Genomic DNA, 24,309 nt, shown 5'->3' with positions numbered 1-24,309 from the left:
CTTCTCGTCACGTTTTGTTTGTTTGTTTCCCTGGTTTTTGGATTCCCTTGTTTTCTTTGTTAATAAATATTCGTTTAAACCGTTCATTGTGTCCTTGTCTGCATTTGGGTCTGATTCACTGTGTTATTCCCTGCACCGTTCCTGACAGAGTGTGCCAAGGTAGCTTCATGCTATGGCCATGATGACTACAAGCCGTTATGTTTAATAGTCTTAGGGCAGTGGTTCTCAAACTTTGTACATGACGTACCACCTCAGAAAATATCAGGCTCTCTAAAGTACCACCGCTAAGACCATTGTTAAAGTAGCGCAGACAGGTTTATTCCTAATCAGAGGATTATTTATTGTCTTCCTCCATGACTTCAGTTTCAGAAGGACTGCTCTAAATATTCTCCTCCTGATCCGCACTTCTCTTCCCAATAGTTCCCATTTGGAGCAACGATTGCAGTGTTTTTAAACCAATCATTTTACCTCTGCTTACTCACTTCCATCACAGTTTAGTGACTGTGACCACATACAGTAGTAGGCTGATATTAAAACAAAAATATTACAGGAAATGCTAAACATTTTAAAGTACGTTTCATGGATCTTAAAAGTTTAAAGGTTGAATATGGAGAATGAACAGAACAGCGCCATCAAGTGTCTCAAGATCGAAGTGGCAACAACAGAAAATAATTCCAGCAGTCGGGTTGCCAGGTTGGTCCTGGCAACCCGAGGGGAAATGTTTAACAACATATTTAACAACAACAACAATAATATACAGATGCAATATTTGTAAAAATAGAAATATAAAACGATATATATATATATATAAAACTATATATATATATATATATATATATATATATATATAAAATATCAAAATTACAATGGTAATGTATACACAGATCAAAAGTACTGTAATAACGTGCAAAATGGTAGTATTTTGATAGTATTATATTTATTTAGTAATTAATGTTTCCTTTTTTTAGTTTGGAGATTCTTTAAAGTTCCAGTACAGGTACCACAGTTGGAGAACCAGTGTCTAAAGCGTGTATTTTAATTGACCATATTCAAACAAGCCTAATAGTTCCTGTTAAAACCAGCAAGTGGCGCTGCTGACCCGTTTCTGTGGCCGAATTGTGAGTCGCAAATGCATTTAAGTGGAGGAAAACCCACTAAAACAGCACAAATACTCTCCTAAATCTGTTAAAGCTGTCCCAGAGAAATAAACTACCTCAGTTCACCCTCTCCTCACTCACTCTGTGTGCGCGCGCGCGTGCGTGTGACTCTTTTAAGGCTCGAGACAGCTCCAGCCAGTCAGACGCCAGCGGAGACGAGCGCGAGCCCTCTTTGCTATTGAGTTCAGATCAAACGCTGCATGCGCTGCAGAGAAGCGGCACGCTCGAGACACGGAAACTTCTCCGCGGTGTAAGCTCAGAAGAGACAGTGAGTGGTGTGACCGGGATGAGTGCGTGCGGATGACCGGCGACTTCAACTTTGGAGGTTTTACTCGCTGAAGTGCAGCGCGCGACACCGGACCTTTCTTCTAGAAGCACCTCGAGCTCCACAGAGGATGTACCGGTCCTGCGGCAGCGCGTAGGGGACGTGAAAGTTCTCACTTTGACGCTAATTTAATGACTGGTTTGGTGTTTAGAAACTGTGTGCGCAGGTGGACTTAGCTTGGGATGCGTTGACAGTCGTGACAGCGCGTGACAGCTCCTTTTTTTGTTCACTAAAGTTGTTTTGGTAGAAACAGTGGCTCTCAGAGGTCGTGGGTCAGGACCGGTCAGAGTGAGTTTGCTCCCGAAGAGTCACCATCCTGTTCATGTGCTGTTCACATTATTCTGTCCAAGAACGGCGGCAGCGGCGGCGGCCCCGCTGCAGCCTATCAGTGCTCAGCGTGTGTATCAGTGTGGGTTATTCACAGTGCTGCTATGCAGACTGACTGGAGCCACGCTCAGACAGCTCGACTGTAAGCCCAGTTTTCTGAGGCACAGGCACACACAGAGAGAGAGAGAGCTTCACGGCTGAGGAAAAGCTCACTGCAAGTCTCGGATCCGGAGGGACGACTTGTGCAGAGCAGCAGATGTTCCACAGCTTTGTGTACTAATGTGGATTATTCAGGATGCTGCTATGCAGACAGAGTGGAGCCACAGAAAATCTGGTGCTGGAGTGAGGGCAACACGCACGGCTGTGCAGCTTGTGTCAGTGCAGTCCAGCAGCTTGTGTTACACAGTTGGCAGCTGAAGGTTTGTCAGGAAGGTAGGGGTGTGTTATTGAACCTAACTCACACTGCTTAAGTATGTGTACATTATGAATTGGAAAGTTTCACACGGACTGGGACCGAACGTTGTGTCCTCTTTGGCTTTTATCAGTAATGAAAGTTTTGAAAGATGACACTGGCACAGTAAGCTGAAACTTTTTTGTTGGATAGTTTTGAACGCTTTGCATTCGTTATATTTTTGCTCCCTGCACAGTTGAAATTAGACTTGTTGCCAAAAGCTTACACTAACTGGGAAAATGAAGAACCCCCATCCACTGAGTGACCCCTGGAATAGCTCCATGAACAAAGAGCCAGTACTGATCTCTGGGCCAGGTGCTAACAAGAAGTTCAAGAGGAAGTCTCGGGAGCCTAAAAGGCTTTTCAGCGGCCCCGAGCTGGAGAGGATGAACACCTATCCGGCCAACATGTCAGATGTGGACTCAGTAGATGACACCCAGATGGAGCCATGCAAGGTCAGCAGGTTGGCTCCACTACAGAGACAGCTGGTGATGTCACAGGAGGGGATGGCCAGTGCTGCAGGGGTGCTCTCAGGGCTGCCAGAAGGCGGCGGGGCTCCAGCTCAGAGCGGTGCCATAGACATGAGAATCGGCATTAACTCCAAACTCTCCCAGTTACCCGCCTCTCCGTTCTCCAGCTCCGAGATCTCCCACTGGCCCACAGCCATCTCCCAGCCTCTGTCCAACAGACTCAAAGTGGGCCTGCGCTCCACCTTCCCCCTGTCAACGTCCAGCAGCAGCAGCCACAGCCGTTCACCCAGCCATCAGGCCTTCTCCCTGGAGCCTCCTCTCTCAGGCCAAGCTGCAGCTCTGACTATCCCCAGAGCCTCCCAGACCTCCCAGTGTCACCAACATGATGAGCCACAGGTCCAGTCACCCAAGGTGAATGTGTGGAGTGTCACTAAAATAACAAATATTACCTTGGAAAAATATGTATGAAATAAGTGTTAGTAAGAAGTGTTATTGATGTGCAGTGAACCTCTTGTCCGGATAACTGATCTAATGTGTTAATTAGGGATGGGCGATATTTATTAATCAGCGCTTTTTCATGTGACATTCATTGATACCAAATGAAGAGCTTTTGAGTTTCAGCATGTTACTGTGGTAGGAATCTGCCCACCTTCAGGACTAATTAAGTGTTAAATTAATTTAAAGTTGTACTCCGTAAGATTTCCATCTATTTAATTGCCTTTTAATTCAAAATCCATCAAAGCGTGAGTTAAAATAATGGTGAGTGATCATATGACCCACTAATGAAAGCACTTGTTGCCTTTTTGCTGATTATTCACATCCGTGTCTGTGGAGACATTCCCTCTCTAGATGTAATTAAGTCTCCATGTTAGTGACGCTGCTGACAGCGGTTCGTCTGTCAGCCCAGATCGTCATGGTTATGCTGCGTTCACTTGTAATCGGAAATCGGATATTCCATCTTCTGAGTCACGCTTGTAATAAGGGCAGAAGCATAGTGCGTGTATGGATTTAAGGGTAACAAATAGAGGACGGACTTGAAGTAAAGATGTCAATGTGTGTCAATAAAGTTTACAAATGAGCAAAAAAAAAAAATACAATTGTCATCACACACAGTGACCATGAACTTGATAAGATGGACGGCTCTGAAAGATTAATAGACTGTATAAAAAATGAATGTAGCATACCTGTCGAGGTCCGTTCCCTAAACTTGATCCAATCGCACTTGCCTACGGGAGTCGCCATCTTGTCAGACTTTGACTTTACCTCATTTCTTCTGACCAAAAAAGAGAAAAAGAGGAGAAGTGAGGGCTAGCGGCTAGCTGTCACTCAATAGGTCACGCCCCTTATTATTCATACACTCTAACCTCCAATAAAATAAAAACTAGACTTGCACAAAAGATTCACCCCCCTCAGTGTTGTCATGGAGATATGACCTAAACATACAGATTAGAATGTTATTTTGTCCCAGGCCTTAAACAGGTTTAATGATGGTGTGAAAACGGCCTGTTTAACATGGGGGTCAATGAGAAACTGCTCTATTATGAAACCTGCCCCTAGCGGACACTCAGAGAACTGTAGTTTGTGGCACTTCCGTATTGGATGGGAAGTTGCTGTGGTGGGGGCTTGGAAAGAACAGGCTCGTCCGCAGGCTGCTAGAAACAACGTATCTCAGATCTTATGGAGTACAACTTTAAAATGTCTCTATTACTGAATTCAGGCATGGTGCATGAGAACTTTCAGCCCTGTACATTTTCAACAAATATGAGAAATGAACATTGAGAAAAATTTAAAAAAATATATATATTAAAAAAAAAAAACCATCACGTTTAAATATGACACCATATCTAAATCACCCGAAGCATTATTTTCTTTATTATATGTTTTCTAATAATAAAACTTCATATCAGCGCTTATCGGAAAACATACTCCAATACTGATAGATATCGATTTCTCTGTCCATATTAATATTCATTGAACTGGAATCATCAAGCATTGTCCTTGTTTCCATTGGGAACTCACTGCAAAACATCTGGCTGAACTTATTCTCACTTATTTCCTCCTACTGAGTCCACAAATCTCTAAACAATATCTGCCAACACAGTGAGGTAACACAATTTTTACGAAACAATAAAACAAAATAGTATAATAGATCAAAATAAATCAAATAAAAATCATTTAAATCAGTGTTATTCAACATTTGCTGTAGTTCAGTGCTCAAAATCCGAAGCTGGATAATCAGGGTTTGGTTAGAACGAGGGTTTGTCCACTGGCCTGATTTGGTCGCATTAGCCGTGGCGTGGCATGCCAAGCCAAGCCAGCAGGGGATATAGCCGTGATGCGCTGTGATCCTTTGGACCAACCGTGGCCAACCCGTGACGTTCTGCCTCCCTGTCTGTACACAAGTGTGACTGCTCCAGTGACTAGAAAGAAATCTTTGTTATGAAAACTCTCTCAGTACTTTTGCAGTTGCACTGAATGTTTGTGGTTTGAAGTTTAGCTCCTCAGTCTTGTTTTACCGATTGCTTCAGCTGTATTTGAACTGAATAGAATAGAATTTCCTTATTGTCATGGCACTGGTGCAAACAACAAAATTTGAGCGCTGTTAGCCTCTGACTAATCGTAAAAGTGTATTAGTCTGGGCTCTCAAGGTTAATTTTTAATTCTGAAAGAAACATTATCAAAGGTTCACAGCATAATGCTTCTGAAGGCAATTGGATAGACCTACAACTAATACTAATGCGTTAATAAAAAAACATTTTATGCCAGATATAGTCAACACAGTAACATAATATCTCATATTCTAATATGAAATATATAGTTTTACAATTTGTTCTGAACGGGCCTCCAGACTGGACAGTGACACTGTCAGTCATCGTCTTAAACCTGCCCCACATGAGATAAACAGTTTTGATAGGTCAGCCCTTGGCCAGGAAATCTGTCTGAATGGGAGAGGGGCCAGACCTCTCTGACAGAACTAACAAAACATGAGTTTGGCAGATTCATCCTGTTTCCAGGCGCTCAAAGGAATTATTAGGTATAAAATAACCTCAAAAAGAACAGTGAGAAAAATTAAAGAAAAACATACCTTACACATATACTGTATAAACATACATTAAAATAAATATTCATCCATCCATCATCTGCTTATCCCAGTCGGGGTTGCGGGGGGCTGAAACCTATCCCAGATGACTGCGTGCGGCGGGGTACACCCTGGACAGGACGCTAGACTATCACAGGGCATAGAAATAAATATTATAAATAATTACATCAGTATTGCACAGACGTAGGTGAATAGTATAAATATAAATATTGTGTGTCGGGGGTTTGCTTGTAGTGCAGAGTTCAGTGTGGCGATTGCCTCGAGGTTGAAGCTGTAGTTTCACTACTGCTGCTTCACATTAGATGAACTGGCAGAATGCTTTTATTGTAATGGTGGTGCAAGAAATGCAATATGTCTGTCCCCCAGTTAGTTGCGCTATTCTTGAACAAAAACACGTCTAATCAACCAGATATGAACATAATCGGCACTACATCAGCACTGAGCCGCAGGTGGCAGGCCGGTCCTGTGGTGTGTGACTACACATCATCACGTCATCAGAGTAAACAACCTTAGCTTGCTGTTGGTGCACCATGCCAGCGCAGCTCAGCTCCTTGCGGCTGTTCACAGCATGGCTGGGCAAAGTTAATCCCCCCACCGTGGAAAAACCCTATGAGTGACTCTCTCCAGAGGACAGTATGCTGTTGTTTAGTTCAGTGGAACAAAAAATCAAATGTCCTTCTGCTCTTAGGAGTCTCCCCGGAAGCGTGTTGGGATGAGTGTTGATGTGCCGGTGCGTCTCCCAGAGGTCAAAGCCATCCAACAGACCAGGAGGCTTCTAGCCAACGCCCGAGAGAGGACCCGTGTCCACACCATCAGCGCTGCGTTTGAGGCCCTGAGGAAGCAGGTCAGACTCACAGTCCACAATGAAAACACAAACAATATAAGTATACACAGAATTACATGTATGGGGGTGTGAGCTTTCAATAAGAAGATGTCATGTTTCATCTCCAGTCTGTCACCAAAGTGGATCACATTTTTTTTGTTTCTTATTTCAAGCACTGTATAATATTTCTATAACAGAGCAACATGAGGATGGCCACATCAAAGGGTGACAACTACAGGGGAGCTCACATATTATCAATATACTCTTTTTGCCATGCATTTCTATTTTCGGTATCATCATGGATCAATTCATTTAATTAATTTTAATAAATATAACATGCATGCATTTCACCACAGAAGCTAGCGGGGCAATCTCAAAAACTTCAACACTTTAATTTAATCTGTGCGTTCGAATCTGGGCTGGAGCCCTTCTGTGTGGAGTTTTCGTGTTCTCCCCGTGTCTGCGTGGGTTTTCGCCGGGTTCTCTGGCTTCCTCCCACAGTCTAAAGACCCCGATAGGGACAAGCGGTTGAAGATGATAGATGGATTATTCATTTCTTTCTTTTGCAGTCAGCAAACAGATGTGTCAAAAAGAAATCACGGAAGCTTACTCCGCAATCGACTCTGGAGAGCAACCAGAGCCAGTGGAGTCTCTGTTTTTCATTTAATGCTCATACATTTGTATGTTTTATAGGCTATTTTGTCCTATTTGTGCTGATAAACTATAGAATATAGCACACCGCTCTGTAGAGTATACTGTGCCCAGCTTTGGCCTGGAGTGAGCTCCCCTGAAAGCCATATGTCCAGAGCAGCAATACGGACTAGAGCTCAGATTTAAGACGTGTGTACATCATGAGAAATACATCTGCTGTCAGAGATATTGCCCTGTTTATAATGAGGTAGATTCTCCTTTCATATCTGTTTTATGACAGTGAGATATTAACAGTGCTTTTTAATCAACGTGAAGAAGGACCTTGATTTGTTGGGTTTGTATTTGATTTACTGGATAAGACAAAAACACACATTCCCATTTGTTATTGTATGGGGTTATTATATTGCATTTATTTGGCAGACACTTTTGTCCGAAGCAACTCATAATCAGTCCTGCAGTTAATTGAAGTCCCTGAGGTCTGGACCTTGATAACCTTTACCACAGGATACTTTTTTTGTTAAGTGAAAGTGATTTTGGTAAGTAACATTGTCCCTGTGGAATTCAAGTGAGGGGACATAAATGCAAGATGCTGGGTGCTGTGAGTGCACAGGAAGGTTGGACCAGATAACGTCAGTATGAGTGATGAGGAAAACTTGCACTTCTGGTCAAACTTCATTTGGATGAATAATGGAACAAACTTGTTGTAATCTTGGGTCTATTTGTGGTCATTGTGCATATTTATTTTTCACCAACATATTATGAGTGGGTAGGCCTTTCATGATAACAAATTTTGCTGGGCGATAAATTGTCCCAGAAATTAGAGAAGATAATATTGCCGTTCTGAGACCATTTTCAACTGACATAATGATAATGGCACAATAATGTAAGTACACCTTTTCAAAGATCAGTAAACGTTTATTTATAAAGAATATTAAACACTAAAACTCAACGAGATTTAAAATATCCAAAATAAATCAACAAAACAACCAAAAAACATTAATAAAATGGACTTTCAGTTTATTTTAACACATTGCCGGGATTAGTGCTACTGTTTTAAAACGAATGTGACACACCGACTCGCTCAGGTGAAGTGGTTCACCGCGGTTGTTTGGTTTGAACCTGAAGTGCTCCCACACGGCAGCTGTGGCGTTCGGCTTTGAAACCAGTTCCATCTTTGTTTTTATATTTCCAAATCTCAACTGTCATGTACTCTAAATTGCTCCTCACAGGGCTCTCCTGCTGCACTCTGGGTAACTCCAGGGGTCCGCCTCCCCACACAGAGACCCTGTGGCTGAAAAGTGACTGACATGACACGTGACGAGGGTTAACTCCTCAAGAGAGAGGGCTCAGTGGAAACAGATGCACCGGAGCGAAAACTCTCTTTGATTGAGGGACACAAGGAAAAAACAGGAAACGTGGAAATTATTATAGCCGACAAAGTTATGGAGCTCATTAAAAGTTATCATACAATTAATTCATTTATTGCTTATTTCGGCAGGCCTACCTGGGGCCTGTGCCTGCTAGGTCCATTCAGTATTCCATCCATGGCTACCACAGCACCACCTGTTGGCCAAACTGCACAAAGTTTGTCATGTCCGCTCAGACATCATATATTCCAGGGGTGCCCAATTCCGGTCCTGGAGGGCCACGGTCCTGCATGTTTTAGGTTTCTCCCTGCCCCAACTCACCTGATTCTAATGATGTGCTTGTTATCAAGCAGCTGAAGCTCGTCATAGGTTTGAAAATTTCTAGAATCAGGTGTGTTAGACCTAAAACATGCAGAACAGTGGCCCTCCAGGACCGGAATTGAGCACCCATGATATATACACATGTCCACCAAATGTGGTTGCAATAGCACAAAGGCTTCAGCAGATATGACATGGTTTGTAATGTAAGCCCACAGCATTTGAGCAAATTTTGAGGGCCAGCTGTAGCAAAATTGTATGAACATCAAAAATCACAGGACGATACTTTCTGGCTTGGTCCAGTGATGTTATATACCAAATTTGGTGATGATTGCTCCAAATTTGTAGAAGGAGTAGTGAAAAACTGATTTGGACAGAATTCAAATTGGTGGGAAATCGATTTCAACAAAAAATGGACGTAGCTTATTGGGATAGATTGTACTGTGTATTACTTGCTTTATGGACCTTTTCAAAGTAAACAAAAAACATTCTAAATGTGTCAAAGTTTGGTTCCTGTTGCAGTGAATGTGAACGACATCAGCAGACAGGAAGTTAACAAGGACCAAGGCTGTTGCCTAGCAATGGAATTCCGTTGAAAAGGTGTATAGTGAGATAGATTTACGTCACTGTTAAGCTGGAGGAAGTTGTGGGACATCTAGATTAATATGTCTTTTATGCATTCGACCAGTGAATCGACAGGGCTGAAGTCTGTGTGACGCACAATGAATCTGGTCTGGAATATATAAAAATCCATTTGCTTTCAAGGCAGCAGGGAGGTGTTTGTGCTCACATGCTTTTCTGATTTCTGCAGATCTTTGATCATCCTTCTCCTTCTTTCCATTCCACTTGACTGACAGCATGTCAATGAAGCATCTCCCTCCATTTCCCTCTCTCCCCAGGTGCCTTGCTACTCATATGGGCAGAAGCTATCCAAGCTGGCAATATTACGTATCGCCTGCAACTACATCCTGTCTCTGGCTCAGTTGGCTGAGCTGGACTACAGTCCAGACCATAACAGTCTGAGCTTCTCTCAGTGTGTGGAGCAGTGCACCAGGACCCTGCAGGCCGAGGGGAGGAGCAAGAAGAGGAAGGTGAGGCTGAACTCATCCTTTATATAACATACTAACTGTTACACTCCTTTCATGAGACTCTGGAATTAGCGATATAACACAAATATAAGTTACTAAGTGGAAATGATGCAAAGAAATGTTTTGACTTGGAAACGAAAAATGAAGCATAAAGTTCAGGTAACATCCTGCAGCTTTCAGCTGACGTTTCTTTATCGACGTGAGTGGGTGGAAGTCAACTTTGATGGATGCAGTCACTGCTGTGGAAGTGGTGTGGTGGTTAGCACTGTCACCTCACAGTGAGAGGGTTCCAGGTTTCGAGTCCCGGCTGGGGCCCTTCTGTGTGGAGTTTGCATGTTCTCCCCATGTCTGCTTGGGTTTTCTGCGGGTTCTCCAGTTTCCTACCACAGTCCAAAGACGTGCAGGTGTTAGGTAATTGATGACTCTGAATTGCCCGTAGGTGTGAATGGTTGTCTGTCTCTGTTTGTCTCTATGTGCCCTGCGATAAACTGGTGTCCTGTCCAGGGTGTACCCCGCCTCATGCCCAATGTCAGCCGGGATCGGCCCCAGCCCCCCTGCGACCCGACAGGGACAAACGGTTGAAGATGAATGAATATGCACGTCATCTATTGTTGATCAGACCTGTCGTATTAACCTGACTCTGCCAGATTGATTGATTCTTATTGTTCTTCTTCTCATTTCCATCTGGGAACTCTCGTTTGGAGATCTTTTGGGAAGGGGCGAATATACTGGTTGCTAATTAGATAAACCATCTATCACCAGCATACAGGCCAAATCAACCAATCACAGCAACGAAGCGTATGACGTACTAACAGCGTGGAGGCAAAGCTCAGAAAGTAAACATGTCAGTAAAGGATATTCTCCGTTTGTATAACGCAAATTTATGGATCAAAGGCCCAATTTCAGGAGCCCGGTCCATGTTCAACAGAAGGATCACAGAGAAAAAGGGGTTAGAGGGCAACTTGTTCCATAGCTGCGCTCATCTCATCCGCAAAATCCGCCATGTTATTTACACTGAACAGTCGCTTCTCGTTGGGTCACACTTAAATCCGCCTCAAAACAAACACTGATTGGACGTTTGCTTGACAAACTTCTCCAAATTCTCTCCGTCGCACGTTAACAGTCTGATCTGAGTAAAATACAATGGAGCTCAGAGATCAGGATGGTCTCACAAGACTACTGCCATTTAGCAATGTGTGGCAAACAACACACACACCATGAATAAAAAGAAGAGTATGTGCATGAAAAAGTTACGTCAGCGTTCTATCAGATAATATAGTGTATGCAGTAGGCAAAACAGACAGCAGCCACACAACGCAGGAGACACACTCTGAACAACAACCACATCAGCTTTCCTGCTGAACTCTATCTTACCAACATGAACACACGTCTGGAGCTTATTGAACGAGCCAACAAACATTCACCAAAGAAACTGTCTTGTTTACTGTCCATTGTTTACCTTATTCATTTAACTAAGAGTTTGTTGTTTACTGTTTATTGTTTTACTTTCTGTATTTATTTAGCTAAGAGTTTGTTTATCTTGAACTGTATTTTTTTTTATTCCCCCTTGTTTTTCTACACATGTCGAGTAAGTTGAGTTGTGTAAGCTGCTGGAAATCCAATTTCCTTGCGAGAGTCAACCCAAAGGGATCCGTAAAGAGAGGTCTAAGTCGAAAAAGTGCAGTTTGCAGCTTGGCTGCAGCACATTAAACAGCATGTAAACGTGCCTGCAGATGTCATTGTGCGCAGATAGATGAGGTCCTTACTCTTCAATCCCACTAACAAATACCCTCCAGTGCAAGTCCCCTACCGTGTAACATCAGCCCTCTGGCTGCCTGCTGTCAGCCCCCCCTCATATTTCCCCAAAGATTTTTCGTTTTTTCTTCCATTTAATAATACAAAATTTTAACAATGTGGTTGAAAAACACATTGACATTAAGTTTTACTACATTAGGGATGATTTTATCTCATTTGGACTATACAGGAGTGTAGTAAGGATTCCTTTCTTTTATTTTTCCTTCCTTTCCTCACCTACCTCACTTCCTTTCCTTTCACTTTACTTCCTTCCTTCCTTTCTTCCTAATTACCTGATTAAGTTCCCCTTCACATGAGGCGAACGTCTGATGCAACAGCCCCTTGTACTCCCATAAGATGCATAAATAAGAAATAGGTCTTTTTTGAGGATTGACGTTTCATGCAAGTGTTTGCATTCGGAACCAAAGTCCATGACAGTGGTCAACTTTTCATTTTCAACCGCCTAATTAAGCATGACCCATAGGGCCCACTGAGCATAAAATAAATATATTTCAAAGTGAGTAATCTTGGATGAAAAGGTTTTCTTGTATGAAACACAGTCACAGTACACACACACTTCACATCCAGCTTCACACTAATGCAGTCATGTTGCTCAGTTAGATGTAAACTAGCTGTGGGCTTTTTCCCCTGCTCCGCTGGCTGCTTCTCTCTGTGCATGCCTGCATTTGTGTGTGTGTGTGTGTGTGTGTTCTCAAAGTTCCAGACACCAGATGTTTAGAGTGGAGGGGAAGTGGAGCTGGCGCCATGAAGGGCAGAGGGCAGCGAGGAGGCACGCGAACTGAAACCACACAGACGCGCGCACACATACACACGTATACACACACACACATACACACACACACTTGGCACATTCCCCAGCAGTCTCTCCAACACATTCCCCCACTCTGCCTCTCCAGGCCATCTGCTCCAACATACTTTGAAACAAGGAGGGGAAAAAACACAGTCATCATCAGCCTGTCAGACATCAGCAGCTGGTGGAAAGACAGAGAGGGAGAGGGGGGTGTAGTGTGTGTGTGTGTGTGTGTGTGTGTGTGTGTGTGTGTGTGTGTGTGTGTGTGTGTGTGTGTGTGTGTGTGTGTGTGTGTGTGTGTGTGTGTGTGTGTGTGTGTGTGTGTGTGTGTGTGTGTGTGTGTGTGTGTGTGTGTGTGTGTGTGTGTGTGTGTGTGTGTGTGTAAAATACTTTTTAAGTCTGTCGAATCTGGACTAACCCTATAAAACACCAAAGTCACACAATAAGAGAAAACTATTTTCCGAGTGTGTAGTAGAACTTTCGGAGGCCCTAAGGTAAAAACCTCTCAGGTCCATTTTGAAATATTTGTTCAGCCAAGCACCCCCTGACCGCCGCAAAACATTTTGGGTAGAACAGTATATAGAGATACAATACAGTGCTGCACTATCAGAGTCTGATTTACTAAAGAACTAAGAAACTTCTGCTTTTCAAATGTTTAGAATCCATTGCTAAATTCATGGAAAACCAATTTGTTGTCATTATGCAACAACACTAAGACGGCATTGAAGTGAACCTTTTTGATAAGTGAAGCTTATAACGTCATGAGAAAACGTGTTTGTGCTTCACGGAGGACCATTCTCTGGTTTCAGCTGCATTGCTAAAGCCTAAATCCCCTTTCTTGATTTTCATCCTTCAATATTGAAACTGGCTTCCTGCTCACTGTGAACAAGCAAATTGTGAACATGATTGGGTTTGTTGAAAGTTTACGGCAGTTAATGATTGCATCCACAATCATAAAATTAGAGTGAGAGTATAAAATGCGGTTTATATAACGTACATTTACATTTTTTATTTTCTTGGCAGTTTTCAAGCCTTTTATTAGACAGGACAGACAGGAAATGGGGTGAGAGAGGGAGGGGGAGATATGCAGCAAAGGGCCGCAGGTCGGAGTTGAACCCGCGACCGCTGCCTCAAGGACCTTCAGCCTCTACATGGGGCGACTCACTGTGAACTGCGTGGATTTTTTTCTTTCTAAAACTGGATGATTTATGTTGTTCTCTCGGAGCATAGTGTTGATTTTCAGTGAATATGATCAAACACTGTTGCAGACTGCGACTTTAACAGCTATTTGCTATGTAAAGAAAAAGTGTTGATAACACCGCTGTGCTGGTCGGGATGGTTAACGTTACCACTGATGAGCACCGCTCTGCCACTCCAACAGGTCGTTCCTATTTGTTCCCATCACATTAACCACCTCAGGGTAATCCGCAGCTTCCAGCCTCGTTCTACTCTGTGTTTCAGGACTGAAGCTGATCGACTCGTTCTTCTGTGTTTCAGGACTGAAGCTGATGGACTCGTTCTCCTCTGCGTTTCAGGACTGACAGCAGTGGACGCGTCCAACACATATCTCTTATACAGCTATGAGGATGAAGCCGAGTACTGGGAGAACAGATGAAGAGATGCGGAGCAGAGAAAGCGGATAAATGAAAGAGTTTAAAGGATCAATTCTACATGCTATGCTCTCGCCACTCATAAATACCTGACATCAATACTTATCTGATGTGAAGTTGGTAAAAGTCTTTACATCAAGGCCCAATAACAGCAACTGAAAAACTCAAGTAGGGACTAAAAGACTCATCAGTGACCTCCACCTAACTATGCATACAGCCACACACACATTACAGTTCTGTGCCTTGTCATTTATGGAAACATTCACTGTGGCGCTGGTCAAAACGTCACGGGCATGAAGCCTGTCTGATGAAAGGGGACGAAACATCTGAACTCTGAAATTCACGACAGTCCCTGCAGCTCATTCATTTAGCAGTTTTAATAGTAGATGTTTTATAGTTTATACGCCTGTTATATTTCAAAATATGCCAATCATGTTTATTCAGTACAAATAAAAATATTTGAAAAAAGTATTGCCCCCACTGTGATTTTTCACAAATACGCTGATACAACAGATGGAATATACGGTGTATTTTGTCATTTTCGATGTGTATTTATATTAAAGGCCACAATAAACTTACGATCAGCAGAAATATTAAGTGGGTGATTGGGCAGCACATATGTCCTGACTTTTAGTCCATAATACGAGTGAAACTCCAAACACACAGAATACAACTTGATGGCATCTTTCATTAGAACCTCCCTGCCTGATAATTATGAAACAGACAGAAACAGGTACTTCTGTCATTGTAAATGCAGTGTGGCATTGAAAACAAACTGAGCAAGAACTGAAAACATTGGTATTGAAACGATAAAATAAAACAGGAATTAGCGTTTTCTGTTTTGGAGTGGGGGGTGATTTACATAATCAGCACACTGAGGAGAGAATGGCACCTGTCAGCATAAAGGCACTGACAAAGAGTGAAGAAGAAATCTGAAGAACTCATTCTTTATTGATGCTTTTCTTTCATACAACTTTTTACAACACAAGGGTTTTTAGGCTCAAGTCTTATTTTCAATGCCACATTTTTAACTTGATGCCAAAAGTGTAATGTCACTGCACCAGCTCCGGGGCATTTCAAGCTCTTGACCAAAATAAAAATGTCGGTCGTGACGGATTTATACAGCCTGACCCTATTGAAAGCTGCGAATAAGCAGGTACATAATTAAGTTCTGTCCAGTGTCCAGTCCGCTGCTTCTCTGTCAGAGGTTTGATGCTGAATGTTGCTTTAAAACACACCTCTGCATTATTTAGAGAGGAAAAAGTCCATTTGGTTGTGTGTGTGTTTGTCAGTGGACCACGCAGATGTCCAGTATACAGAATTTGGCTCTACAGGTGGGACAGGGCACTCTGCTGGACAGCCAGGTCTCAGGTCTTTGCTGGTCTTGGCGGCTGGCGAACCATCGACCCAGACAGGACAGGCACCACATGGGTCTGCAGAAACACTGCTGGCACTCGGACTCGTTATCGGCTCCTGTAACACACATTAGTCACACTGTGGGCTTTGTGTGTGCACATACAAGGAATTTGACGGGTTTGGTGTGCTCAGTGTTTCACACGGAAATACATAAAACAGCTGATTAAGAGGACAACAAGCTTGGACGAATAAGGTAGGGGAAAGAAAAGAAAAAACGGATCTATAATAAATAAAAGTAGTAATAAAAGCAGAACATTCAACTTACAATCATCATCAAGGCCAGTCGTTGTTGTGACAGCAGGCAGGGGATGTCATTTTCCCTCAATGGATGCTACCCCATAGCCTCATAAGACTATCCCAGGGCTGGGCAATCCTGCTCCTGGAGAACCACTGTCCTGCATGTTTTAGGTTTCTCTCTGCTCCAACACACCTGAGTCTAATGATGTGCTCGTCATCAAGCAGCTGAAGCTCATCACAGTTTGATTATTGTTAGACTCAGGTGTGTTAGGGTAGGGAGAAACCTAAAACATGCAGGACAGTGGCTCTCGAGGACTGGAATTGCCCACCCCTGGACTATCCTGATCTCGAGAGCTCCATTGTATTTTACTCTCAGATCAGTGTGGTAACGTGCAACGGAGAAAATCTGCCAAGCGACCGAACCAATCAGCTTTGAGGTGGATTTAAGTGTGATGAAACGAGAAGCGACTGCTCAGTACAAAGATGGCGGCACCCTTGGATGAGATGAGTGCAGCTATCGAGCAAGCCACTCACTAACTATTTTTTCTCTGTGATCCTTCTGTTGAATATGGACCGGGCTCCTGAAATTGGGCCTTTGATCCGTAAATTAAAGTTACACAAATGGAAAATATAATTTACTGACATGTTTACTTTCTGAGCTTTTCCTCAATGCTGTTAGTACGGCATGCGCTTCGTTGATCTGATTGGTTAATTTGGCCTGTATGCTGGTGATAGACAGATGGTTTATCCAATCAGCAACCAGTATTTTCGCCCCTTCCCAAAAGATCTCCAAACAAGAGTTCCCAGATGGAAATGCTGAGACAATGAGAATCAGTCCATCTGGCGGAGTCAGGTTAGCTATCCTATTGTCTACTAATGGAAAAGCCATTATTCGGATTAGTAAGTGTGATTACAGTCAGTAAACACAGTGAGCGGAGGGCTCTTCATTGGACACGGACACGGACACGGACACACACACACACACACACACACACACACACACACACACACACACACACACACACACACACACACACACACACACACACACACACACACACACACACACACACACACACACACACACACACACACACACACACACACACACACACACACACACACACACACACACACACACACACACACACACACACACACACACACACACACACCTTACCTTCTGCATGGCAGAGTCGGACCAGCTTGGTGCTTGCTGGAACCTGCATGCAGCCTATACAGGGCTCGATCTCCTGCGTATGGAGACAGAACGTGCCTTTGTATTGTGATTATGTGGACAAGATTTTAGCGCACAGACAGTAGTGTACCTGTCCACTGGGGAGTGTGTACGGCTCGTTGAGCTCCACTTGAGCTCGGAATGTATCCAGGAAGAGTTCGCTCATGGTTTGGTGGATCACGACATTGGGCGAGTTTCTGATGGGAGCGTGGAGCTTCTCCCTGAGCTCTGCATACTCTGTAGAGATGAGCCTGAAACAGTGGAGAAGTGATATGGTGTATGCCTTCCTGAGGAAGACCACACACACACACACACACACACACACACACACACACACACACACACACACACACACACACACACACACACACACACACACACACACACACACACACACACACACACACACACACACACACACACACACACACACACACACACACACACACACACACACACACACACACACACACACACACACACACACACACACACACACACACACACACACACACACACACACACACCTGATATCAAAGGGTCTAACACCTGGGTTGATGCTGTCCACTCTTAGGGTCAAGATCTGTGTGGGGGAGGGCGAGTCTGGACTCAGCTGGTGCTGTCTGGACTCTGTCACGGTCACATGACAGTCACTCTGTAGGGCCATGTAGACGTGATAGGTGGTCACCTGGAGAAGGGCAGAGATTCAGATCTAGAGAGGAACATTAAAGCACCTCCCTCCCCGGCCCATCCTGCACAGGGAAACACTGCATCACCCAGCTGGACGGCTGTGTCGCTGAGTGCTTCCTGACTGTAACACAATGTAGTTTCACCGCCTCTCCTCCATGACTTCACTGGAAATCTTTCCATTCCAGTCTGCTCACCTGTCATGACCGGAGAGCTGTAACTCAACACAATTTCTCCCACAGGAGACTCACTTCCTTGACTGCATCTAAAATCTAAACATGTGGTGATAATGACACCTAGTGGTCACAGTGAGAACTACATTTGAATACAGCCAGCAGACCAAATATAGGTTTCATTTTAAAATAGCTCACAGACATAGCTTTGGACATCTCTGATTTACACCAAAACCACTTCACTTTCTTTTTACTCACCTTTAAAACCCAGCTGTCTGTAACGATAACTCTGGCTCCGGGCGCCCCTGTAGCAAACTTGTCTATGCGTCTGAACTCATCGTTGACGCTGGTTGCCACAGAGCCCCAGGTGGAGTGAGGGGGATGTATGTGGGCCTGCAGGGCCCGGCTGATTGGATGGTTCTGCCAGCGACGGCGGGACCAGTAGATGACCAGCATCCAGCTAAACAGCTGGAGGCAGAGAGAGGGGAGGAGGAACGTTCTCCAGCTGTCGCTCACCTGGGGAGGACATATGCAGGTCAAAGATCGGAGCTGACATTTAATAAAAAAATTAAAAGATCTTCTGTTTGGGTACAAATTAAAATAATTGCATGAATATAATTGAACAATATAGAGGAGTGACTGTTTTTTTTGTCACAACTGTAAACCTGGGGGAAATTAGAGCGAATCCGATACCAATATCAGAAATGCATGAGATTCTACCTCGTTGTATGGTTGCTCTGTTTGGTAAAAGTTAAGTGTTGGAACAGCTCGGTGTACAACCCCAATTCCACTGAAGTTGGGACGTTGTGTAAAACAACAGAAAACAATGATTTGCAAATCCTTTTCAACCTACGGTATATTTAGTTGAATACACTACAAAGACAAGATATTTAATGTTCAAACTGATAAACTTGATTGTTTTTGTGCAAATATTTACTCATTTTGAGTTTGATGCCTGCAACATGTTCAAAAAAGCTGGGACAGGGGCAACAAAAGACTGAGGAAGATGAGGAATGCTCCATAAACACCTGTCTGGAACATTCCACAGGTGAACAGGTTGATTGGAATCAGGTGAGTGTCATGACTGGGTAAAAAAGGAGCATCCCTGGAAGACTCAGTCGTTCACAATCAAGGATGGAGTGAGGTTCAACAATTTGTGAACAAATGTGTGAGCAAATAGTCCAACAGTTTAAGAACATGTGTCTCCACGTACAATTGCAAGAATTTAAGGATTTCATCATCTAGAGTCCATAATATTATCAAAAGATTCAGAGAACTAAAGAAATCCCTGCACATAAGTTATAAGGCTGAAAACCAGCAATAAATGACTGTGACATTCGATCCCTCAGACGACACTGCATTAAAAACCAGCATCACTCTGTAAAGGATTTTACCCTGTGGGCTCAGGAACACTTCAGAAAACCATTGTCAGTTAACACAGTTCATCTCTACATCTACAAGTGCAAGTTTAAACTCTATCATGCAAAGTGAAAGCCATAAATCAACAACACCCAGAAACACCACCCTAACTCATCTGAGATGGACTGACTCAGAGTGGAAAATAGTCTTTGGTCTGAGAGTCCACATTTACAAATGTTTTTGGGAACATGGACGTCATTTCCTTCGGGCCAAAGAGGAAAAGGACCATCCAGATTGTTATCAGCTCAAAGCTCTAAACCCAGCATTTGTGATGGTATGGGAGTGTGTTGTTCCCCATGGCATCATGGGTAACTTGCACATGTGTGAAGGCCCCATTAATGCTGAAAGGTTCATGCAGGTTTTGGAGCAACATACAAGACATACCTGTCCTACTCACTCATCTTCAACCTCTTATCCGGGGTCGGGTCGCGGGGGCAGCAGCTTTAGCAGGAGACCCCAAACTTCCCTTTCCCGGGCCACATTAACCAGCTCTAACTGGGGGATCCTGAGGCGTTCCCAGGCCAGTGTGGAGATATAATCTCTCCACCTAGTCCTGGGTCTTCCCCGAGGCCTCCCCCAGCTGGACGTGCCTGGAACACCTCCCTAGGGAGGCGCCCAGGGGGCATCCTTACTAGATGCCCGAACCACCTCAACTGGCTCCTTTCAATGCAAAGGAGCAACGGCACTACTCCGAGCTCCTCATGGATGCTGAACTTCTCCCCCTCTCTCTAAGGGAGACTCCAGCCACCCTCCTGAGAAAACCCATTTCGACAGCTTGTACCCGCAACCTCGTTCTTTCGGTCATGAGCCAACTTTCATGACCATAGGTGAGGGTAGGAACCAAGATTGACTGGTAGATCGAGAGCTTTGCCTTCCGGCTCAGCTCTCTTTTCCTCACAACGGTGCCCCCGCTGCTGCGATTTTCCGGCTAAACTCACGCTCCATCGTCCCCTCACGTGTGAACAAGATCCTGAGGTACTTGAACTCGCCGTTGAGAATGTGTGGCGCGTTATGGAGCGCAAAATACAACAACGGAGAGCCTGGACTGTTGAGAAACTGAAATCAAGTACATTAAGCAAAAACGGGAGGGAATTCCATCTACAACGCTTCAACAATTAGCGTCCTCATTTCCCAAACTCTTCTAGAGTTTTGTTAAAAGGAAAGGTAATGCAACACAGTAGTAGACATGCTCCTATCCCAGCTTTTTTGGAATGAGTTACAGACATCAAACTCAAAATAAGTGAAGATTTGTAAAAAAAATAAAGTTTATCAGTTTGAACATTAAATATTGTCTTTGTAGTGTATTCAATTTAATATAGGTTGAAAAGGATTTGCAAATCATCGTATTTTTTTCGAGATGTTTTACACAATGTCCCAACTTCATTGGAAATGGGGTTGTTTATAAATGAGTGAAAAACACCTGGGGACTGGGACAGGTATAAAAACTTTTTCATACATGTAGTGATTGACTGTTTAGGCACATTCAGAGGGGCTGTTTCACCTGTGTTTTAGTTGTGAAGCGGTTCTGATTAGTTGGTGAGGTTTTGTTTCTATGTTTTTTGTTTCTCCAGTAAATGAATAGCTCTTACTTACTATTTGTCTCTTTGTTTTAAACAGCTCCAACAGGCCCCTTCGCCTTTGGAGTTGGTTTTAACCAGTTTGTTAGCAAAATCATATACTCCTGGTTAAATAAATCACTTTAGCCAAAAACAACTGGTTTTACGTTGCTTCCCTTTCCATTCATGAGCTAGGGCGAAACAGTGACTAAACTAAACCCATTGCCCCTGTATGAGGACATATTTAAAAAAAAAAAAAAAACTACTTCCTGTTCTAAGACAATGTTAGAGTGTTTATATTTATCAGGTCCTACTAATCTCAAATAGCTAGGAGACATTAAAAATGCATGACAAACAAAAGCCTCGGTTTTCTTTCTTTCTTTCTTTTCTCTCTCGGATTTTTTTTTTAATCACTTTTTAAAAATGACTTATTTTTAACGACTTACTTATAACTTATTGAAGCCAAGTTCACCTGACAACCTCACCATCAGCGCAAAGAGAGAGAGAGAGAGAGAGAGAGAGAGAGAGAGAGAGAGAGAGAGAGAGAGAGAGAGAGAGAGAGAGAGAGAGAGAGAGAGAGAGAGAGAGAGAGAGAGAGACAGACAGACAGACAGACAGACAGACAGAGAGAGACTGACCTGGTGAATGTAGGCCAGATTCTTTTCTGGAGCAGCGAAACACATCCCAATGTAGTAGCCTTGTAAAAAAAAAAAACACAGATATAAATGTACTTAATATTATTAATTAACAAATAATAAAGTGTACATTAGCAGCAAAAATTAATACATAACACTGCAAACAGATATTTTAAAATGTAATATAAAACCCTAACTGCTGTTGCAAACATAGTATTTAAGTGATCGCTGTAACTGTATTGCTGTGTATTAGGTTAATAAAAAAGAAATGATCAGAATGCTGGATCGGCCTCATTCATCCGATATCCGATCCAGCTAATTAGTCAGTATCAGAGCCGATATCTGATCCGGTTATCGGATCGGTGCATCTCTGATACAATGTACTGTACATGCAGCCTGTGAGGATATGTGATTGTTTTGTTGTGTTCTCTGTAATGATGACTGTGTGGATCAGGAGCTAGATGTTCTGGAAGGGGGTTCAATAACGCTTGATCTGAAGATGGGCTACATTTTGGTCATGGTCATTTCCAAAGGGGTTCCTTGACCTCTGACCTCAAGAACTCTGAATGAAAGTGCCACTTAGTGCTCACTGACTGTAGAGTCTCAAGAGTTACCTCTTTATTGTGTTGACTACTCTCTTCATGTTAAATAGAAAGTACATTAATGTAACTGTTTGACTCAGAAATTAGAAGTTCCCGATTACAAGTAAACACAGCATAACCATTGGTGACGATCTGGGCCGACAGACGAACCGCTGTCACTAACATGGAGACTTATTTACTTCTAGAGAGGGAATGTCTCCACAGACATGGATATTGGAATACTCAGCAAAAAGGCAACAAGTGCTTTCATTAGTGGGTCATATGATCAATCGCCATTGCTTTAACTTACGTATACGTATCGTAGGGTGAGGTTGTAAACAACATCGTTAGGTGAAGAAGTCCCAAACATATAAAGACCATAAGGAGTCCCACCGTGTCCACCTCAACATGAAGCTAGACGGACGTGTATTGAGCACAGTTTGGTAGTAATAGTATCCCAAATGTAAAATGGGACTTAAACTGAAACTAAACCTTCCAACAGAGCAGTAAATGTTAGATTAGCTGGCTTATGGTAACGCTACTGATCCAAACAGTGTTATCTAACTAATGTAGCATGTTTGAGCTCGGTCCCGGTGTCACATTTTACTGAAGGTAAGTGTCGGGTTACTCCTGCCCTCGTCCCGATCTCTGTCTGGGTGTGAGGTGTTACCTAAAGGCAGGGCGGAGTGGACCAGGACGGTGATGCTGGTCCTGCGGACGTGGTACTGGATGAAGCCCACATCCTCGCTGCCCAGCCAGGAGGAGAAGAGGTTCTGGACGGTTAGACCGGCCGAACGGAACTCGGTGGGCGTAAACACGAAGCAGAGAGAGAACACGATGTAAGCCAGAGTAAAAGTTAACTCCGGGCTCTCCATACTTTATCCACGGTCACTTCTACCTGCTTCTATCGGGCGGCCATCCACCTTTACTTCCGTGTTGGTTTCTTCTTCTACACGTCGTCACTCCTCTTCTTCTTCTTCTCCTGTGTGTTTATTGGCGGATTGCAAAGCAGCTTTAAGATGCGTACCGCCATCTATTGTACCACAGTGTGTACACTCATGCCATTCATTTATATAAATACTGTATATGTATGTATAATGTATGTATATATTTATTTATTTATATTCTATAGCACCAGACCACTGTAAAATTGTTAATTTTATGCTGTTTTTTCAAATTTATTTTCACTTGTTTGTCTGTTGTTGCTGTAGGTGATTTCCCATGTAATACCCTTTGTTCTACATTTGTTGTTTGAAAAGAAACAATAATAAACATGGTTATATGTATATATACATATGAACAGAAATATCAATTTATGTTGCATTTTATCAATTAATGAATGCCTACATTTATTTTAAATATTATGTTTGGTACATTTAATGGGAATTGTATTTATCAAGTAATGCAGGTTGAGTTCGTAAGTTTGGTAAGTTCCGCTCCTGTAATACGGCTTCCCGTAGACCCCATGGGCCCTCAGCTCCCGAAAAACGTACACTGGTGTCTATTGCAATGGAACCATTTTTTTTCCGTCCCAGTCATTATCTGTTCCGGATTCCACATATGATGTTTGTGGAATTAAGTAAATGCAATTTTTTCATGATTAGACAGATTATTGTAAGATTGTTCAGTGAAAGCTTCTTGGAAAAGCTTGATGGGAATGACTACATTTCATGTCGCCTGTGTGACTTCATGTCATCAAGCTTTCCACACCCGTTCTTGCTGGAATGTGGACATTCTGGCACAAAACACATGCTCTCAATCTTGGCAGAAGAAGCAACAGTATGGAGTATAGTCTGGCAATGCAAGACTACTGTGGACTTTTCTTTGGTTGTAACTTTGCAGTGAAAAAATGTAAATAAATCTTCTATACCTCTTCCCAAAGGTCAGTCTGCTCTTACTCTGCCCACCCTCTGATGAAGAAGCTGTAAAGTTCCAGTTCCACTTGGTTGATTGTGGATTTCTTGTTCTGAGACTGTGCTTACAGTAGTGATAGGCAAATGAAGCTTCATGAAGCATTTTCTCCATTTTCTGAGCCCAATAGATGGAGCTCTCTGTTCAACAAAGGGTAACAGCACA

At 43.1% G+C, this 24,309-nt stretch overlaps 2 protein-coding genes across 2 annotated transcripts; one reads left to right on the top strand and one right to left on the bottom strand.

The window, feature by feature from the left end:
* The first annotated feature begins 1,322 nt into the window (after window positions 1–1,322).
* Window positions 1,323–14,314, top strand: atoh8 (atonal bHLH transcription factor 8). Its single transcript, XM_083914788.1, has 4 exons — window positions 1,323–3,141; window positions 6,519–6,674; window positions 9,889–10,080; window positions 14,180–14,314. Exons 1-4 carry the CDS (start codon window positions 2,500–2,502, stop codon window positions 14,183–14,185), a joined length of 996 nt encoding a protein of 331 aa, XP_083770914.1. The 5' UTR covers window positions 1,323–2,499; the 3' UTR covers window positions 14,186–14,314.
* Window positions 14,315–15,576: 1,262 nt separating this feature from the next.
* Window positions 15,577–23,172, bottom strand: tmem129 (transmembrane protein 129, E3 ubiquitin protein ligase). Its single transcript, XM_083914787.1, has 7 exons — window positions 22,904–23,172; window positions 21,656–21,714; window positions 18,301–18,558; window positions 17,710–17,870; window positions 17,274–17,433; window positions 17,126–17,198; window positions 15,577–15,765 (listed from the first exon to the last, which is right to left on the bottom strand). The coding sequence occupies exons 1-7, from the start codon at window positions 23,106–23,108 to the stop codon at window positions 15,581–15,583; spliced, it is 1,101 nt and encodes a 366-aa protein (XP_083770913.1). The 5' UTR covers window positions 23,109–23,172; the 3' UTR covers window positions 15,577–15,580.
* Window positions 23,173–24,309: the final 1,137 nt, after the last annotated feature.

This window comes from Echiichthys vipera (genome assembly GCF_963691815.1).
Source record: "Echiichthys vipera genome assembly, chromosome: 6".
Taxonomy (NCBI): domain Eukaryota; kingdom Metazoa; phylum Chordata; class Actinopteri; order Perciformes; family Trachinidae; genus Echiichthys; species Echiichthys vipera.
Note: the sequence above shows the minus strand (reverse complement) of the source record. Positions and strands in the feature narration are given on the sequence as shown.

Excerpts from the sequence above, each read along its gene's own strand:
- tmem129 (XM_083914787.1), bottom strand. The coding sequence starts at position 23,108 with ATGGAGAGCCCGGAGTTAACTTTTACTCTGGCTTACATCGTGTTCTCT. Across the intron at positions 21,715-22,903 it reads CCACTCCGCCCTGCCTTTAG|GCTACTACATTGGGATGTGT; the intron begins GTAACACCTCAC and ends TTTTTTTACAAG. Across the intron at positions 17,871-18,300 it reads CAGACAGCTGGGTTTTAAAG|GTGACCACCTATCACGTCTA; the intron begins GTGAGTAAAAAG and ends GCCCTTCTCCAG.
- atoh8 (XM_083914788.1), top strand. The coding sequence starts at position 2,500 with ATGAAGAACCCCCATCCACTGAGTGACCCCTGGAATAGCTCCATGAAC. Across the intron at positions 3,142-6,518 it reads CACAGGTCCAGTCACCCAAG|GAGTCTCCCCGGAAGCGTGT; the intron begins GTGAATGTGTGG and ends TTCTGCTCTTAG. Across the intron at positions 6,675-9,888 it reads TTGAGGCCCTGAGGAAGCAG|GTGCCTTGCTACTCATATGG; the intron begins GTCAGACTCACA and ends CTCTCTCCCCAG.